This window comes from Nothobranchius furzeri, chromosome 8, assembly GCF_043380555.1.
Source record: "Nothobranchius furzeri strain GRZ-AD chromosome 8, NfurGRZ-RIMD1, whole genome shotgun sequence".
Lineage (NCBI taxonomy): Eukaryota > Metazoa > Chordata > Actinopteri > Cyprinodontiformes > Nothobranchiidae > Nothobranchius > Nothobranchius furzeri.
In genome coordinates this window covers 54327683-54343584 of record NC_091748.1, presented here as the reverse complement: position 1 = coordinate 54343584, position 15902 = coordinate 54327683, and the positions used below count along the sequence as shown (strand labels likewise).

The 15902-nt window shown below is 39.6% G+C and overlaps 2 protein-coding genes across 2 annotated transcripts; one reads left to right on the top strand and one right to left on the bottom strand.

The window, feature by feature from the left end:
• Positions 1 to 7858: 7858 nt before the first annotated feature.
• si:dkey-51e6.1 lies at positions 7859 to 8937 on the bottom strand. The gene is made up of 3 exons (XM_015971433.3): positions 8747 to 8937; positions 8272 to 8396; positions 7859 to 8194 (listed from the first exon to the last, which is right to left on the bottom strand). The coding sequence occupies exons 1-3, from the start codon at positions 8886 to 8888 to the stop codon at positions 8102 to 8104; spliced, it is 360 nt and encodes a 119-aa protein (XP_015826919.3). The 5' UTR covers positions 8889 to 8937; the 3' UTR covers positions 7859 to 8101.
• Positions 8938 to 11599: 2662 nt separating this feature from the next.
• On the top strand, positions 11600 to 15585 carry sele (selectin E). Its single transcript, XM_015971434.3, has 13 exons — positions 11600 to 11677; positions 11775 to 11850; positions 11957 to 12361; positions 12460 to 12564; positions 12650 to 12841; positions 12945 to 13136; positions 13250 to 13438; positions 13546 to 13725; positions 13859 to 14047; positions 14131 to 14316; positions 14729 to 14908; positions 15016 to 15148; positions 15247 to 15585. Exons 2-13 carry the CDS (start codon positions 11814 to 11816, stop codon positions 15305 to 15307), a joined length of 2049 nt encoding a protein of 682 aa, XP_015826920.3. The 5' UTR covers positions 11600 to 11677; positions 11775 to 11813; the 3' UTR covers positions 15308 to 15585.
• The last annotated feature ends 317 nt before the right edge of the window (positions 15586 to 15902 follow it).

The window sequence follows — 15902 nt, the reverse complement described above, 5'->3', positions numbered from 1 at the left end:
CCGAGATTCATTAATGACTTTAAATATTATTTCTCTACACTAAATTATCTGGAATCAAACCACTCAGCTAAAATGTATGACAATATGGAAGCTAGGGTTAGAGGCTGCTCGGCACATTCCAGAGCCATGTGTTGAGGTCAGTCAGACTATATCTAGTGTTGGAACCTCTCGACCTGACTACGTTCCTGTACATTTTACTTGTCTTCAATTTTACTCTTTGTAGTGGAACTACAAGTTAATTATGACCAATAGGATGTGATAAATGCATATAAATATGAAATATCTACCTGATTGATCTCTGAATGTTTACTCAGAAGATTCTAGGGTTCTTTGCTTCTCCAGGGACCATAAACACACTTCGTATTAATTCAGACAGAGTCAAGTACATAGTTTATAAAATTAATTGAATTATTTTTCCTAAATGAATGATTATACATGGCAAGATAGGAATAATGAGATGTGATGCAATGGATATGAAGTGATTTAATGTGATGTGTGAAATGTTGTAATGGAAGCTGCATGTTTTAGCAGAACCATTCTTTGTATCTGAGAGAGTTGTGAAGTCTGGGTTTTAAAAGAATTTGTTGTTTGTTTATAACTAGAGAGTGGTTTATTTAAAAACCATCCAACGCAATTTGTTCCAAGTCTACGCACCCTTTGAGTGGAGATTCTCGTTTGATCCAGGGGGTTGATGGTCACTGGTCACTGCCAGTGGAGTGGACCTCTGATATAAAAAACTCATAGATTAGCTCCGATAGGACCCGTCTAGTCTGAGATTTCTCCAGGTGAAAGGAAGTTGGAATGCTTGTTTGCATCTAAGGCTGTTTGCTTGGCTCTTAGAAGAGCCGTTTGTCTGATATTAGCCGCAGTGTTGCGGAGGCTTTGACTGGAGGTCAAAGGAGATTATTTCAAAAATGCTTGTTCCTGAATTGGCCGGTTCGAGAGTCAGCTAGAAACTTAGTTAATCGGGAAGTAATTTTCGTTTTAATAAACCACAATGTTGATAAATTTTGGCAAGTTTGGCAAATCAGAATTTGACACATTATGTGGCTTTACCAAACATTCCTCAGAAGACACGCCTTGTTCAGATACAAAGATGTTTAACTCTGTGAATGAGAATGTTTTAAAACACTTATGTGAGATTGATATTATCCTTAATAAGTATCTTGATGTAATGTGTATGAGTGTAGATAATGATTCACTTGTTAAACCAAACACATACTGATCATAAGCTCTGAAATGGATCATTGTAAGAGCAATATTCATTTTAAAGCCATCATTGTTTTAAGCACAGATTATTCAAACGTTTGATTTAAGCATCGTGTTCATTTAACACGTATGATTATTTAAGCGTATGAGTTGTAAAGTCCTGCAGGAGCTTCAAGTAGGTTTGATTTTTATTTAGGGTTAGGAATCAGCCGTCTGGCTTTTACACAGAGACTGCAGGACCTTTGCAGGAGACCTTGACACTTTCGTCATGTCTTCTTGTATGCAAACAAGCACTGAGCAGAACCTTCTGGATTTGGAGGCCTGATGGATAGTTGGTTTATTTCTATAAACTAAAGGTTATCTTGTGGTCAATTAGATGTGAAAATTGACACTTTTGTACGCTACACCTTTAAACCATATACATGTAATTATGATATGTTGCATATAATTAAAAAAATGTATTTATTTGATTAAATAAGTTTATCAAATAATACTAATAGCTTTTTATTTGTATTTGGTTTAATTTTTTTTTAGATAAATGTAGTTTAGACATTTATTGTGTAATAATAATACATTAATGCTTTTCCTGTTCAAAATAAAATATAAACCATTTAAAAAAAGTTAAATGTATCAATGTCTGTGTGTTTATGCTTGATTAGAAACTACAAACGTATGCTGGTAAAATGTTGTATTTAAATATATTTATTTTATTTAACCTATTAATAACTTAATTTAATTTATTAAAAGTGAAATCACTCCGTGGATTTAGTTTTGCCCTGTGATGCCCAAGAGCGTATTATCAGATATGTTTGTAGTGCTGAAGCTAGCTGCTAATAGCTCTTTTGTAGCTTATTGTTTTAATCTTGCTTTACCCGGATAATTGAAACAAAATTATTCCGTTTTAGTCGTCAAGTAGTTTGTGTAAGTAAGTATGTTCTAGCTTTCCTGTTATCTAACTATGTTATTCTGAAGGGGTATGTTTTATTTTGATGGAATCAGGAAGTTCTTGAATGCTGTAGTAACCGCTTGTCTCCAGAAGAGACAAGCCAGATACTAAAGGATTGAGTTCTCCTATTTCCATCCAGTTGACGTAAATAAAACATGTAAAGCCACTAAAGATAGATTGTGTGTTCATCAATCAAATCAAACAACAGATTACAAGTATTTACATTAATGAGTTATTTAAGCAAAGAACAAACAGTAAAAAAAAATCATTTCTATTCTAGTTAGTATTGCTGTATTTGAATTTAGTAAGTAAGTAAGTAAGTAAAAGTTTATTTATAAAGCGCCTTTCACAGATATAAATCACAAAGCGCTGTACAACATGATAAAGATCAGGGCAAATACCTCAAACCAATAAAAACATCAGAAAAACAATAGCAGTGATAAAATAGAAAATAAAATCATGAGTATAAACAAAGTGAAGGTGTACTTCCTTCTCCGTTTATCCGCGGAAGCCGGCAGCTGTCGGCAGCTGTCGGCGAAACTGTAGCTACAAACAGGTAAACAAAACTGTTTCTGTGTTTAAAAAAGAACGAAAGCATGGATTTACAAAGACACAGCAAGAACACACCTAAGATTAAAAAAGTGAAGGTGTGAACCCGAACAAAGCCATCTTTTTGAAACATTTAGGGAGGGAACGCCTGGATGAAAAGGTGAGTTTTTAGATGATTTTTAAAGATCTCTACAGTGTTAGAGAGACGGAGGTTTGAAGGCAGACTGTTCCAAAGTCTGGGTGCAATAGTCTGAAAGGCCCTGTCCCCTTTGGTTTTCAGTCTGGTTCGAGGAACAGCCAGGAGGTTTTCAGATGTGGATCTAAGGTTCCGAGAGGTGATGTGTGGGGATAAAAGCTCAGATAGGTAGCTTGGAGCCTGGTTGTTAAGAGCTCTATAGGTCAGGACTAAAACTTTAAACTGAATTCTATATTCTACCGGGAGCCAGTGGAGGGACTGTAAAACTGGAGTGATGTGAGCTCGTCTGCTGGATTTGGTTAGGAGTCTGGCTGCTGCATTTTGGATAGCTTGAAGGCGTGAGAGGGAGGTTTTGCTGAGACCAGTAAAAAGAGCGTTACAGTAGTCTAAGCGTGATGACACAAAGGCATGGATGATTTTTTCCAGATCTGCAGTAGAATTGTCACAAAATATGCCAAAATTTAGCCACTGAGACATCAGTAAATATGTGATAAAAAGCTTCTTTATTAAAAACCACAAACTCATTAACATTACTGATTACTGACAACGGCCTTATCTAATCCCAAAAAGTCTCATTTTAGGAAGGATACGAGAGAACTATGTTTATAAAGTTTCTTAATAAAGGCATTTTGGAGTTAGCTACAGAGAAATTCACTTGAACAGTCTTATTTAAAACTTTGTTTATGTAAGTATTAAGCAAGGTCGTGAAATGGAAGTAAAGCAACTAGCTACAGCTCTAAAAACTCAGACGTTTAGTTGATTTTATATGACAGAGGAGGGGAACTGATACCCTCCAGTAGGATATTTACATTAAATATGCAACAATGTACCCATGTTCTGATTGTTCTCCTGATTCAATGACTGATCACTGATCACACTCTGAAGATGCCTGTTAATCATCTACTGGTTATAACCAGGTGTGTTGAAACAGGAAACTGGAGCATGCTGGATGCTGGATCTCAGGACCAGAACCAGTTATCTCCTGGTGTATCCTGGTGTATCTTATTCCCAAAAAGAAAGGGGGAAATGGGGAGAATAAGAAAAGACAAAAGATGCAAAAGTGTGGACTGACATTTATTTGATATGCCTATATCTATTATAGCATAATGCTCTTTTTAAAGTATTCCCCTTTTCTTTAATACTCCATATTTCATCTTTTAAAGTGCAATAATAAGAGTTAGCTTAAAAAACAAATTGTTAGTAAATATTTACATTAATCTATATTTATTTTAGTTGCAACAGAATAGTAATAAAAAGAAAAAAATCTTAAAGTAGACTGGCATCATATATTTTAAACTATATTAAATTATATCATGCCTCGGTGTGATTTTCTAGCTTGTAAATCAGACATCCAGAAGCTGACCCCAACATTTCAAGAGACTAGAAAAGCTCTTGCTGTTTCTGTATAACACAGATTTTACATGTATTTCTAACTGGTCAAAATCATTTTGACAACCAATCATGACTAAGTGACTAAGGTGAATGGGAATTTAAAGAATGTGCTTGTATTATGAAAGAGATTTCACATTTAGGCACGAAGGATTACCATCGACTCTGACCTGCACGACCCCATAAGCCATTGTTCCACTGATAAGATCTTGGAGCATTGAAGCAAAGCATGCAGCTACTTGATGTGTCCTCTGTTCCGGCAGCCTGAGGTGTGAGCTGCTTGCTGCAGGAAATCCCTGATTTCTTGTTTGGGAAATAGGACCCCATGCTGACGCTCATGTCTTCCGACAAGGTGTGTTGTGCCACTTGAAGTTAAAATGTCTGGAAGTATGGAAGGAACTATTTTCATAAGCAAAGTCAGGTTGATTTGCAGCTTTGACTTAACCAAAGAGAGATACATATCACGCATGGATAGCTTAAACAGCTTAAGAACAGGCTGAAACTAGAAAACAGTCCCAGAAATATAACTCCTATGAAAATTCATAAATCACAGTAAATAAAAAAATTGAAATGTGACAATATGTTGAAGCCTGTGTAATATGGTGGAAATACTGAGTAAAGTCAAAGTGAATTGTTCTTGAATTGGATTCAAAAGAGCACTTTGGCCATTGTTTAATATGTAAAATAGTCGTGTAATATGTTGATATTTTAGCATTTTGATGTTTTTCACATCAATTTTTGTGACTCCATTTGTGAGATTGATTTTTGGGTAAGAAATTAGATATTTCTTTCATTTTAGGCCCAGATGCTTCAACATTAGGAGTGGCTTTCGTAGTAAACACCCACTTTTAGAGCATTATGAGATTTATAAAATGCCAGACCTGATGACACATACGTGTAACACTTTCACTGTTAAATACCCTGGAAATAATGTATGTCCCAATTGGTCTTAACTGTAACATAGGTGTTTTCCAAGAAGAGGGTAGCTTAAGAGCTGACCTCCATTATCCAGATAATACAAAGGTTACAGGAAACTGGCTCAGGGTTGAGATGGAAACTGGAAGGAAGATGTCTTTTGTTTTATTTACCCCCCCCCCCCCCCCCCCACACACACACACACACACCGAAGGTCCACGGGTGGCTGGTAAGCACACTGCAGCCAAAATTAGAGTTCAGGTTAGGCCTGTTGATGAGGGTCAAGTAGGTCCAAGCAAAGCTGTTGTGTGCACAGAAAGTGAATTCTGATTTATTTTGTGACGATTTACAAGTGCCTCTGTGCCCTCTGTGTTTTTTCTGTAACTTATCTTATTCCAAGGAAATGGGGGTGAAAAGGATGTGGACTGATAGATGCTGATATAGCAGTGGTTGCACTTTACGGTCCCAGACTCAAACTTTGAAGTATAAAGGAGTTGTTTTGACTACATGAGAGCAAACATCTATGGAAAAAATACTGAAAAATACAGTTTTTTTCCAACATCTGACTCACACTGAAAAAAAATATAAACGCAACACTTTTGTTTTTGCTCCCGTTTTTCATGAGCTGACCTCAAACATCTGAAACTTTTCTACATGCACAAAAGACCCATGACTCTCAAATATTGCTCTGAAATCTGTCTACCTGTTTACCAAGATAATCCATCCCACCTCACTGGTGTGGCATATCAAGGGGCTGATTAGACAGCATGAATAATGTACAGGTGTGCCTTAAACTGCCCACAATAAAAGGCCACCCTGACATGTGCAGTTTGATCAAACAGCACAATGCCATGGACGTCACAACCTTTGAGGGAGCATGCTGACTGCAGGAATTTCTACCAGTGCTGTTGCCCGTGAAATTATTCTTCATTCTCTACCATAAGCCATCTTCATGGGTGTTTCAGAGAATTTGGCAGTACATCCAACCAGCCTCACAATCGCAGACCACATATGACCACACCAGCCCAGAACCTTCACATCTACCATGTTCACCTCCAGGATCACCTGAGACCAGCCACCTGGACAGCTGCAGCAACAATTGGTTTGCATAACCAGAGAATTTCTGCTCAAACTGTCAGAAACCCTCTCAGGGAAACTCATCTGCATGTCATCCTCATTGGGGTCTGGACCTATCTGCAATCTGTCGGTTGAGTGATCAAACACTCACATTTGATGGCGTTTGGCACGTTAGAGAGGCGTTCTGTTCACAGATGAGTCCAGGTTTTCACTGTTTAGGGCAGATGGCAGACTGCGTGTGTGGCATCGTGTGGGTGAGCGGTTTGCTGATGTCATCATTGTGGAACGAGTGGCCCACAGTGGCGGTGGGGTACTCGTATGGACAGGCGTAAGTTATAGACAATGAACACAGGTGCATTTTATTGATGGCATTTTGAATGGACAGAGATACCGTGACGACATCCTGAGGCCCTTTGTTGTGCCATTCATCCATGACCATCACCTCATGTTGCAGCATAACGCACGGCCCCATATTGCAAGGATCTGTACACAATTCCTGGAAGCTGAAAACATCCCAGTTCTAGCATGGCCAGCATCCTCGCCAGACATGTCACCTCTTGACCATGTTTGGGATGCTCTGGATCGACGTGTACGACAGCGTGTTCCAGTTCCTGCTAATATTCAGCAACTTCACACAGCTATTGAAGAGGAGTGGACCAACACTCCACAGGCCACAATCAAATACCTGATCAACTCTATGTGTTGCCCTACGTGAGGCAAACGGTAGCCACACCAGATACTGACATTTCAGGGTGGCCTTTTATTGTGGGCATTCTAAGGCACACCTGTACATTATCCATACTGTCTAATCAGCCCCTTGATATGTCACACCTGTGAGGTGGGATGGATTATCTTGGTAAAAGAAAAGTGCTCACTAACACACGTAGACAGGTTTCAGAATGATATTTAAGAGTCATGGGTGTTTTGTGTATGTAGACAAATTTTCAGATGTTTGAATTCTGCTCATGAAAACGGGAACAAAAACTAAAGTGTTGCGTTTTATATTTTTGTTCAGTGTGTTATTGGCTCAGTTTAAATGTTAAATCCAATTCATTCCAGGGATGCTTTTACCATCATCATGAGATTTACATTTGTTGTTTGAATAAATGTTAAAAATCTATTTTTAATAAATGAAAAATACAATTTGTCTTAAAGTTTTCCAGTCTCAGCTAATAAAAACTAAATTAACTAAATGTTTCAGATGAAAAGATCATCACATTGAAAACTGTGCTAAATATGTACTTATGAAATTATATTTTAATGTCCCAAATTATAACTTTGATATTTATATTAAGAATAAAAGAATTCAAACCCTAAACATTATATTAGCTTCCAGATTTAGTCTGCTTCCTATTGGGTCTATTAAGTTCTGCATAATTTTGTTTAATGAATCACACAGATGAAAGTGTGCAGACACAATGGAAAGAAAAAGTTGTGTTTATCTGTCTCCGGCACTAAACTTTCCCTTAGGCCAACAGGATGGGTTCGTCATTCCAGCTTACTCACCTCTTCCTGTATGGACTTTACGCTTGGCAAACGGATTGCAATTTACATGAAGTTGAGCCAAAACAAAGGGAAAAAGGAGAAAATAGTTTATTTCAGGACTAAATGTATCACTTTCACATTTCACGAAAACGAAAATGATCACATTTACTCTCAAATGTAAAAAGTTGAATGCAAATCTGCTTTTTCAAACACATAAATGCTTGTTTTCAATCAAATGATCACTGAACAGAGGGCTGGAGTATTGTTGTATAGTTTTCCGAATTTGGACTAATAAATAAAGGCATTTATTTAAAATGAGAGGAAGTTTTACACCCTTATTTCTTGTCATCTGACCAAGTAATGTGATAGTCGCTGTAGACTGCCTTCAGCTTCTCCACTGATGCAGCGTGGTCTGCTTTTCCAAAGGCCTGTAAAGCACAAAAAACAAAATAAAGGTTATTATCATCACAAGGTTTTTAATTTCAATCTGTTCCAACGAACTCACAGTCGACTCCCCAAACACCCTGATTTTCTTCTCCTTGCTCTTGTGCTCTATCTTCCCTCCTCCAAGGCATTTACACTCCATCCCCAAGGTCTCCAGAGCTGGGCTGACCTTCTCAAATATGTGATCTGGAAATCAATCAAAGCTTTAAAGCTCTATCCACAGTAAAGCAGTAGCCTTGCCTACACAGTGAAATTCTAACTTTGCAGACCTTACCAGATGTCAAAAAGTATTTGAGGTCAGGTGCGTAAATGGGTAAAAAGGCTTATTTACAGTAAAGATTCCTAAGAAAACATTTAAATCAAAGACATACAAGTGAAAACAGCTGTTTCGGGTTCACAGCACAGCTCTGTGTTGTGATGAGTTTATTATAAGGCAGTGAAAGCTTATACATTTGATGTTCCAGCTTTATTTGTGCACGCTGCAAGTGAGTAAGCATGTCTGGCACACTGCTTGCAGAACAAACCTACAAACTTACTGTGGTACTCTGCGCTTTTCGTGCCTCGCACGATGTCTTTATGCGCATCGCCATCTTTTACTTTCACTTTCACCAATATGTACTTGAATGTTCCCTCGGGATCGATCTCCACGTCTGGGATTTGGGACAGCGCGTCTGCCATGGCTGATAGCTGCTCTCAAACTGATTGGAGGTCTGCCAAACACAGCAGCGAGGAATTTCTATTTCCGGTTTTAAAGGGACAGGCCGTTTGCGCGCGGTTCGCACGCTGCTGACCCCACGTGGTCAAAACAAAACAAAAGAGGTTTTCATTTTGCTTTCTTTAACCAATAGTGTTAATATTATATCATGTTTATTTAAGTAAAAATGGATTCAAGTCAATTGAGGCTCTATTATCTGCAGTTTTACTACAAAATGCACCATATATTTCAATGTAAAACAGCTAATCACAAACTGTTTTATCTTAAAAAAATGTTGGGCTGCTCGGTGGGATAGTTGGTAGCACCGGGGCCTCAAAGGCTCAAATCCTTTCTGCAGCATTTGTGCATGGAGTTATAATTCTCTCCATGCTGGATCCAGGATGGCTTGGTTTCCTTCCACAGTGCATGCAAAAACATGTGTCCGACTGATTGAAGACTGTGTGAATAATGGTTTGTCTCTGGGATGTGTTGGATTGGAGACCTCCAGGGTGTCCTCACCTCTCACTCAATGATAGTGCGACATATTGATGAAATGAGATCTGGAAACCTCCTGTGCACACACTCCACAGAGACAACTCCTTTGAACTTCAGCATACTTAATTTCTGCAAACTCAGACAATGCATAGAACAGGAATGTTTTTTTTAGCCCTGCCAGGAGAGAGACGCATCCTCTGATGAGTCTCTGATGTTTATTTAAAACCAGCGTGTACACACACACACACACACACACACACACACACACACACACACACACACACACACACACACATTGGGGCTGTATCCACTCCTATGATCCTTAGATCGTTTGGATGAACATTGTGTAAATAATCTGGAAGTGTGTAAAACCCAGTTTTCCCAGGTTTGACAGTGAAGTTTCTAGGCTCTCGTTCCAGTTGTTTTCTCTTTAATATTGAACTGACAAAACTTACTCACGACATTATTTACCTGTGTAAATAAATAAATGGCAAAAATCAATAAACAGATTATAAACTATCTTTTGCTTCTGACACAATGAATCTCCTGGAGCTGTAATGCTAAGATGATATTGTACGTAAACATGAACAAAGAGTCATGATTCAGTTTTTAGTGGATTTCTTTTTCTACTTCAGTCTTTTTCTCCGACCAGCGCACAAAGATTTAATCCTTTTTTCCATCACATGGTTATACATTAAGATCATTGTTAGTAAAGGAATTTGCTTTGATATTTAAGAATATTTTTTCAGACTGTATGGTATGTTACCATGGCTGACTAACCCACCATTATTTTTTTCAGAATTATTTTGTCTTGGAGCTATGGAAGCTAAAGTCTTGGAAAGATTCAAACTGTCAGAGTCAAATGGGAGTTGCTTGTCATTTCCAGCAAAAAACCAGTGATACAAAGTGAAGATTTTAACTTTAAAAATCTTGTCTTCATTTATAAGCTGGAAAACACTCCCATTCATTTTTCAAACTGTTTACAGGGAGCTGGTGCAGTATTTGCTGGGCAAGAGGCAGGGGGCCATCCCATCACAGGGTCTCACGGGGACTAACAACCTAGGGACAATTTAGTCTTCAGTCAGCCCAACATGCATGTTTTGTTGGGAGGAAATGGGCACAAACGCATGGAGAGAACATTCGAAAAACGAGTGTTATCATATGGTCGACATTGATCATTGCAAGGCAGCAGCACTACAACATGTGATCAAAATTCATACATTTGTTTATTTCCTGCATAAGTAGCCTATACAGCATTTGTTCAACTACCGATATAAAATTATCTAATCTATTTGTGGTGAACACAAATCTGTTTACCTGACTAGTTCCTCCCTCCCTGGGGTTTGGTTCTAAGTGAGTTCAGAAAGGAGTTCATATTGTTTTTTCTGGGGAAGAGGTGGAGGTTATGAGGTGTCACGGAGTGGTGGCGTGCGTGCGTCCAGTTGCCTTGAGCCAGAGAGGAAGGATGTGAACTTCCACTTTGAGAGAAAAGCAGCCAGCAGGCGCCTCCATTCCTGCGCTACACCACACTTGAGGTATTTCTCCAAAAGTCTGGAATATGTTTCTTTCTCTGTCTTTGCAACATCACATCCTCATATTGGTCTTCCCAGTTCATCTTTGCCATTATCAAATAAGCTTTCAATATTTTCAAGTCCAACCATTCGACACTGAACCGATATGTCTAAATGAGCCTAAATAAACATGAATTTAAGACATTATTATTATTATTATTATTGTTGTTGTTGTTGCTGTTGCTGTTGTTGTTTTGGGTTGGTGTTGTTGTTGTTCTAAGTGCTAACTTGGATTTCATGATTTGATTAAATTATGTAAATTAAGTTGTACGTTTAAAAACTAATACAGCAGCCAAAATAAAATTAAAAAAGCATCAGAAGTGCATTTCATTCTAAAATTTGTAAAAATAAAGGAGTCTTATTTTTATATTAACCACCTTGTTATTAGAAATATTTATGGCAATTCTACCTAAAATTAATTAAATTACCTAAAATTCTACCTAAATTATTTTTTAATTAATAATTAATTAAATAATTCTGAGGAAGAAGAGTGGTAAGGAAGGATAGATGTGTGAGTTCCTCCCTCCAAGGAATTATAGTGAAAGGAATGTGAGGTGGGAATTTCCACTGAAAAGTCCGGCTGTGATGAGAGCTTCCAGGAAACTTGGACCGGACCAGACTTTGGTATAAAAGCAGGCCCCTCGGCACATGAAACTCACACTCTCTCAGGAGAAGTGCCAGTCTTTTTCAGCTCCTTAGCTAAAACGGTGAGATGGAAGGTGTAACTTTATATGGTTAGAGCCATTTCATGGTGCATGGATTGTTGTTGATTCATATTTTTTTCATTTTCATTTGTTTTTATAGAAATTCTACGTTGGATCAATCGAGGACAGTGGGTAGAAGATGTCGTCTTCAAGGTGCTTCATCATTCTTTGCTCAAGTATGTAAATCCAATGCAGAAAATAATTTATGCTCTAACATTTTTCCTCAATAAAATAAAATAAAATAGTTAAAAATGAGAAATGTGTCTGTTTTATATCCATCAGTGCTGTGCGTGTGGAGCAGCGTAGAGTGCTGGTCGTACTTCTACTCAAACACCACAATGAATTGGGAGACAGCTCGAGCCTGGTGCAAGACACATTACACAGACATGGTGGCGATCCAGAACCAGGAGGAGATCGCACACCTGAACAGTTGGCTGCCCAGAAAAAGGACCTACTACTGGATTGGGATCCGCAAGATCAACAACGTTTGGACCTGGGTTGGGACAAACAAATCTCTGACGGCTGAAGCAACCAACTGGGCAAAAGACGAACCGAATAACGGGAAAAAGAAAGCCATCGTGGGAAGATCTGAGGACTGTGTGGAGATGTACATAAAGAGGGAGACGGAGTCAGGAAAATGGAACGATGAGCGCTGCAAGAATTTAAAAACAGCTTTGTGCTTCTCAGGTGAGGACTGTTGATTAGCTCACAACTTTTACCATTTTGCTCAGCAACCTGACTTGACTTTGCAAAATTTACAACTGTATTTTTCATTTTTTTCACAGCCGCCTGTAAGCATGACTCCTGCCTGTTTGGAGAATGTGTTGAAACCATCAACAGCCACAGATGTGAATGTACTCCAGGATTTTATGGAGACAGGTGTGAGCATGGTAAGAAAATGTGTATTACTTGTTTAAGATCAAGAATTTTTGATGCGTTTAAATACTGACATTGCTACTTTAATTTTTTTTGCAGTTGTTAAATGCAACAAAGATGAGGTGACCACGCCTCATGAAGGAGGAGTGAATTGCACTCACGTGCATGGAGACTTCGCTTACAACACCTCCTGCAGGTACTCCTGTGAGGAAGGCTACCAGCTGAGCACACTAGGACCTCAGAGATGCAGTGAGACAGGAAACTGGACTGAGACATCCCCCACATGTGAATGTGAGTCAAACAATCTTACACAACTGCAAAAGATTTTTTTATCAATGTTCTTTTTTTATTTAGTAAAGAGTCTGGTCTGAATCTGGTCTGTTTTGTCTTACAGTGGTTCAGTGTCAGGAACTATCTCCTCCGGCTAGAGGATCCATGGAGTGCTTTGATCCCCTGGGATCCTACAGCTACCGATCCACTTGTGTCTTTACCTGCGACGAAGGTTACGAGCTGGACGGATCCTTATCTGGCATTTTGCAATGCGAGTCATCAGGAAACTGGAATGCGCCACAGCCGTCCTGCGTTGGTACGAATGACCACACGTCTCAGTGTTGTATGCATTTTTAAGTTAACTCTTGTGTGGCTTTGGCTAACTAAAAAAGCTGATTTTGACACGCTTCCTACCCCTCTTTGTTGCAGCTGTTCAGTGCCATGCCATCCAGGATTTAGAAGCTGGTCTCGTCTCCTGTGAGGACGAAACAGAGCTGAGGTTCAGCTATGGCCAGACGTGCAGCTTCAGCTGTGTACCTGGGTACCGTCTGGTGGGAACGAGTATTGTCACGTGCACGTCAACAGCTGAGTGGAGTGAGCAGATACCTCACTGTGAGGGTAAGGCACAACTTAAGAATGCATTAAAAAAAAAAAGAAAAAAAAACAATACTTAGCTGTAATTTTGCTAAATACATGTATGTATCTTCTCTCTTTTCCCGCCTTAGCCATTGCATGTCAGAGTCCTGAAGCAGGAGCACATGTGATCCATCAGTGCAGCGAATCAGAATTGAGACCAAACTCCACCTGCAGCTTCTCCTGTGAACAAGGCTTTGAACTACAAGGAGCAAAAACCATCAAATGCTCTGATGATGGACAGTGGAATGAGGAAATCCCTGCCTGTAAAGGTATGGAGGTTAATTTATTAATTATTATTCTTTTGTCTTCTGCAGTATTTTCTACTCTGTACCATATTAGTGTAAATCTAGTATGAGTGAGGAGAACATTAATCAGTTTTGATGCTTTGTCTTCGTTTTCCAGCCGTCCAGTGTGCTGCCCTCCAGGAACCTGAACACGGAAATCTCAGCTGTGAAGATGATACAGAAATGAGGTTCAGTTACAAACAAGTCTGCAGCTTCAGCTGTGCGTCGGGTTATCGTCTGGTGGGGTCGAAGAAGGTCACGTGCACATCAGCAGCTGTATGGAGTGAGAAAAGGCCTCACTGTGAAGGTGTGGAAGCAATTTAAGTAAAATTCAATCTCCTGTGATGAAACAAACGCAGACTTTGCTAACTTTTACACTTTCCACATTAGCCATCCTTTGCAGGAACCCAGAAGGAGAACCTCCCATCATTACTGCGTGCAGCAGACCTTTGACCGAACTGGGACCAGACTCCGTCTGCAGCTTCAGCTGTGAACCAGGCTTTGAACTGCAGGGAGCAAACACCATCAAATGCTCTGAGCACGGACAATGGAGTCGAGCCAAACCCACCTGCAAAGGTACAAAATCTGTCCTTATTTGGAGTTTTGCTGCGGTGACTTTGGTGCATGTGTGTGTTAATTGGGGCAGCAGTAGCTCAGGTGGTAGAGCGGGTTGCCTCATGATCGGAGGGTCATGGGTACGAGTCCAGCTCCCGCCAGGGGTATCCTGCTGTTGTGTCCTTGGGCAAGACACTTCACCCAACTTGCCTGTGTTAGTGGTGGTCAGAGGGGCCGACGGCGCCAAATGGCAGCCTCGCCTCTGTCAGACCTCCCCAGGGCGGCTGTGGCTACAAGTAGCTTACCATCACTAGCAGTGTGTGAATGTGAGAGTGTGTGAAAGCGTCTTTGGGTGTCTAGAAAAGCGCTATATAAGTTCAATGCATTATTATTATTATTAATTGTTATAATTGTTTGGTTTCACCACATCCAGCTGTGAGCTGCTTGCTCCTTGAGGCTCCAGAACATGGACATGTCAACTGTTCAAACGATGAGCCGCTTTTCAACTCACAGTGCTTCTTCACCTGTGATCAAGATTACTCCTTAGAAGGACATGAGCTGCTGATCTGTAATCGTCATGGCAACTGGACTGGAAAGAAACCCACCTGTCAAGGTAAAACAAGCAAAAACATAAAAGAAAGTAGAAAATGACACCCCAAGCTTTCATCATTCCGATGCAAACGTGATTGAAACGGCCTGATTAATCCTGTTTTTCTGCAGCCCCTTCATCCCGTGCAGCTGTCGTTTCCACTAGTGTGGCAGCAGGTGGCGCTGCTCTGGCCTCTGGGCTCTCTCTGGCTGTGTGGATCTTGAGGCGACTGAGGCAGAAAGCATCCAAGTTTGAGCTCAATAGGTAAAGCAAAGATTACTTTGTTTGAGTTCAAATATTACCTTCTAGAGTTTGTAAAGTCTGAATAACAATCGTATTCTCTTTTATTACTTTTATCACAGCAACTCTGACATAGAGGAGCCCCCACAGGTCTACAGAAACAGCATCGACAGCCTCATTTAGAGCACAGCTGGAGTCTGAGACGGCTGTTTGTGTTTGGCTGTTGTGATGTAAGACGAACATCTGTATTATTCTCCCAGTGGGAGTTTTCTGTTGAGCACATTGTTCTGCAACTTTCTGAACAAGCTGGAAAGGTGGAAATATCGACGTGACTAAATGACTGTGAATATTTTATTATTTTAAAAACCGTATTTATGTACTATTTATTTGTGATTCTGGGCATTTTTTTAAAATCTGTGTATCTCTGGACTTTTACACTAATAAATGCTGAAAAAACAGGAGTTTGTTGCTACTTTGATTCATTCATGTTAAAGCATTATGAATAATAAAACATGTCAGCTGAGGCAATAAAATAAGAATAAAAGTTCAACCGTCAATTATCGAGGTTCATCCGGTCATGTTTCAGTCATCATATCTGTCTGATGTTCACACAGTTGGAGTGATGGCCTTCATCCTGACCTGTGTGTTTCTGCCCCCTTGACCTTTCATAGAGGTCAACAAAAGAGCAGAGTAGACAAATAACAACGATAAGTGTAAGAGGAAGAGGAAAGCGTATTGCTGAGGGAACCCGTTTCAAGCATCACTGTTTTAGTGAAGT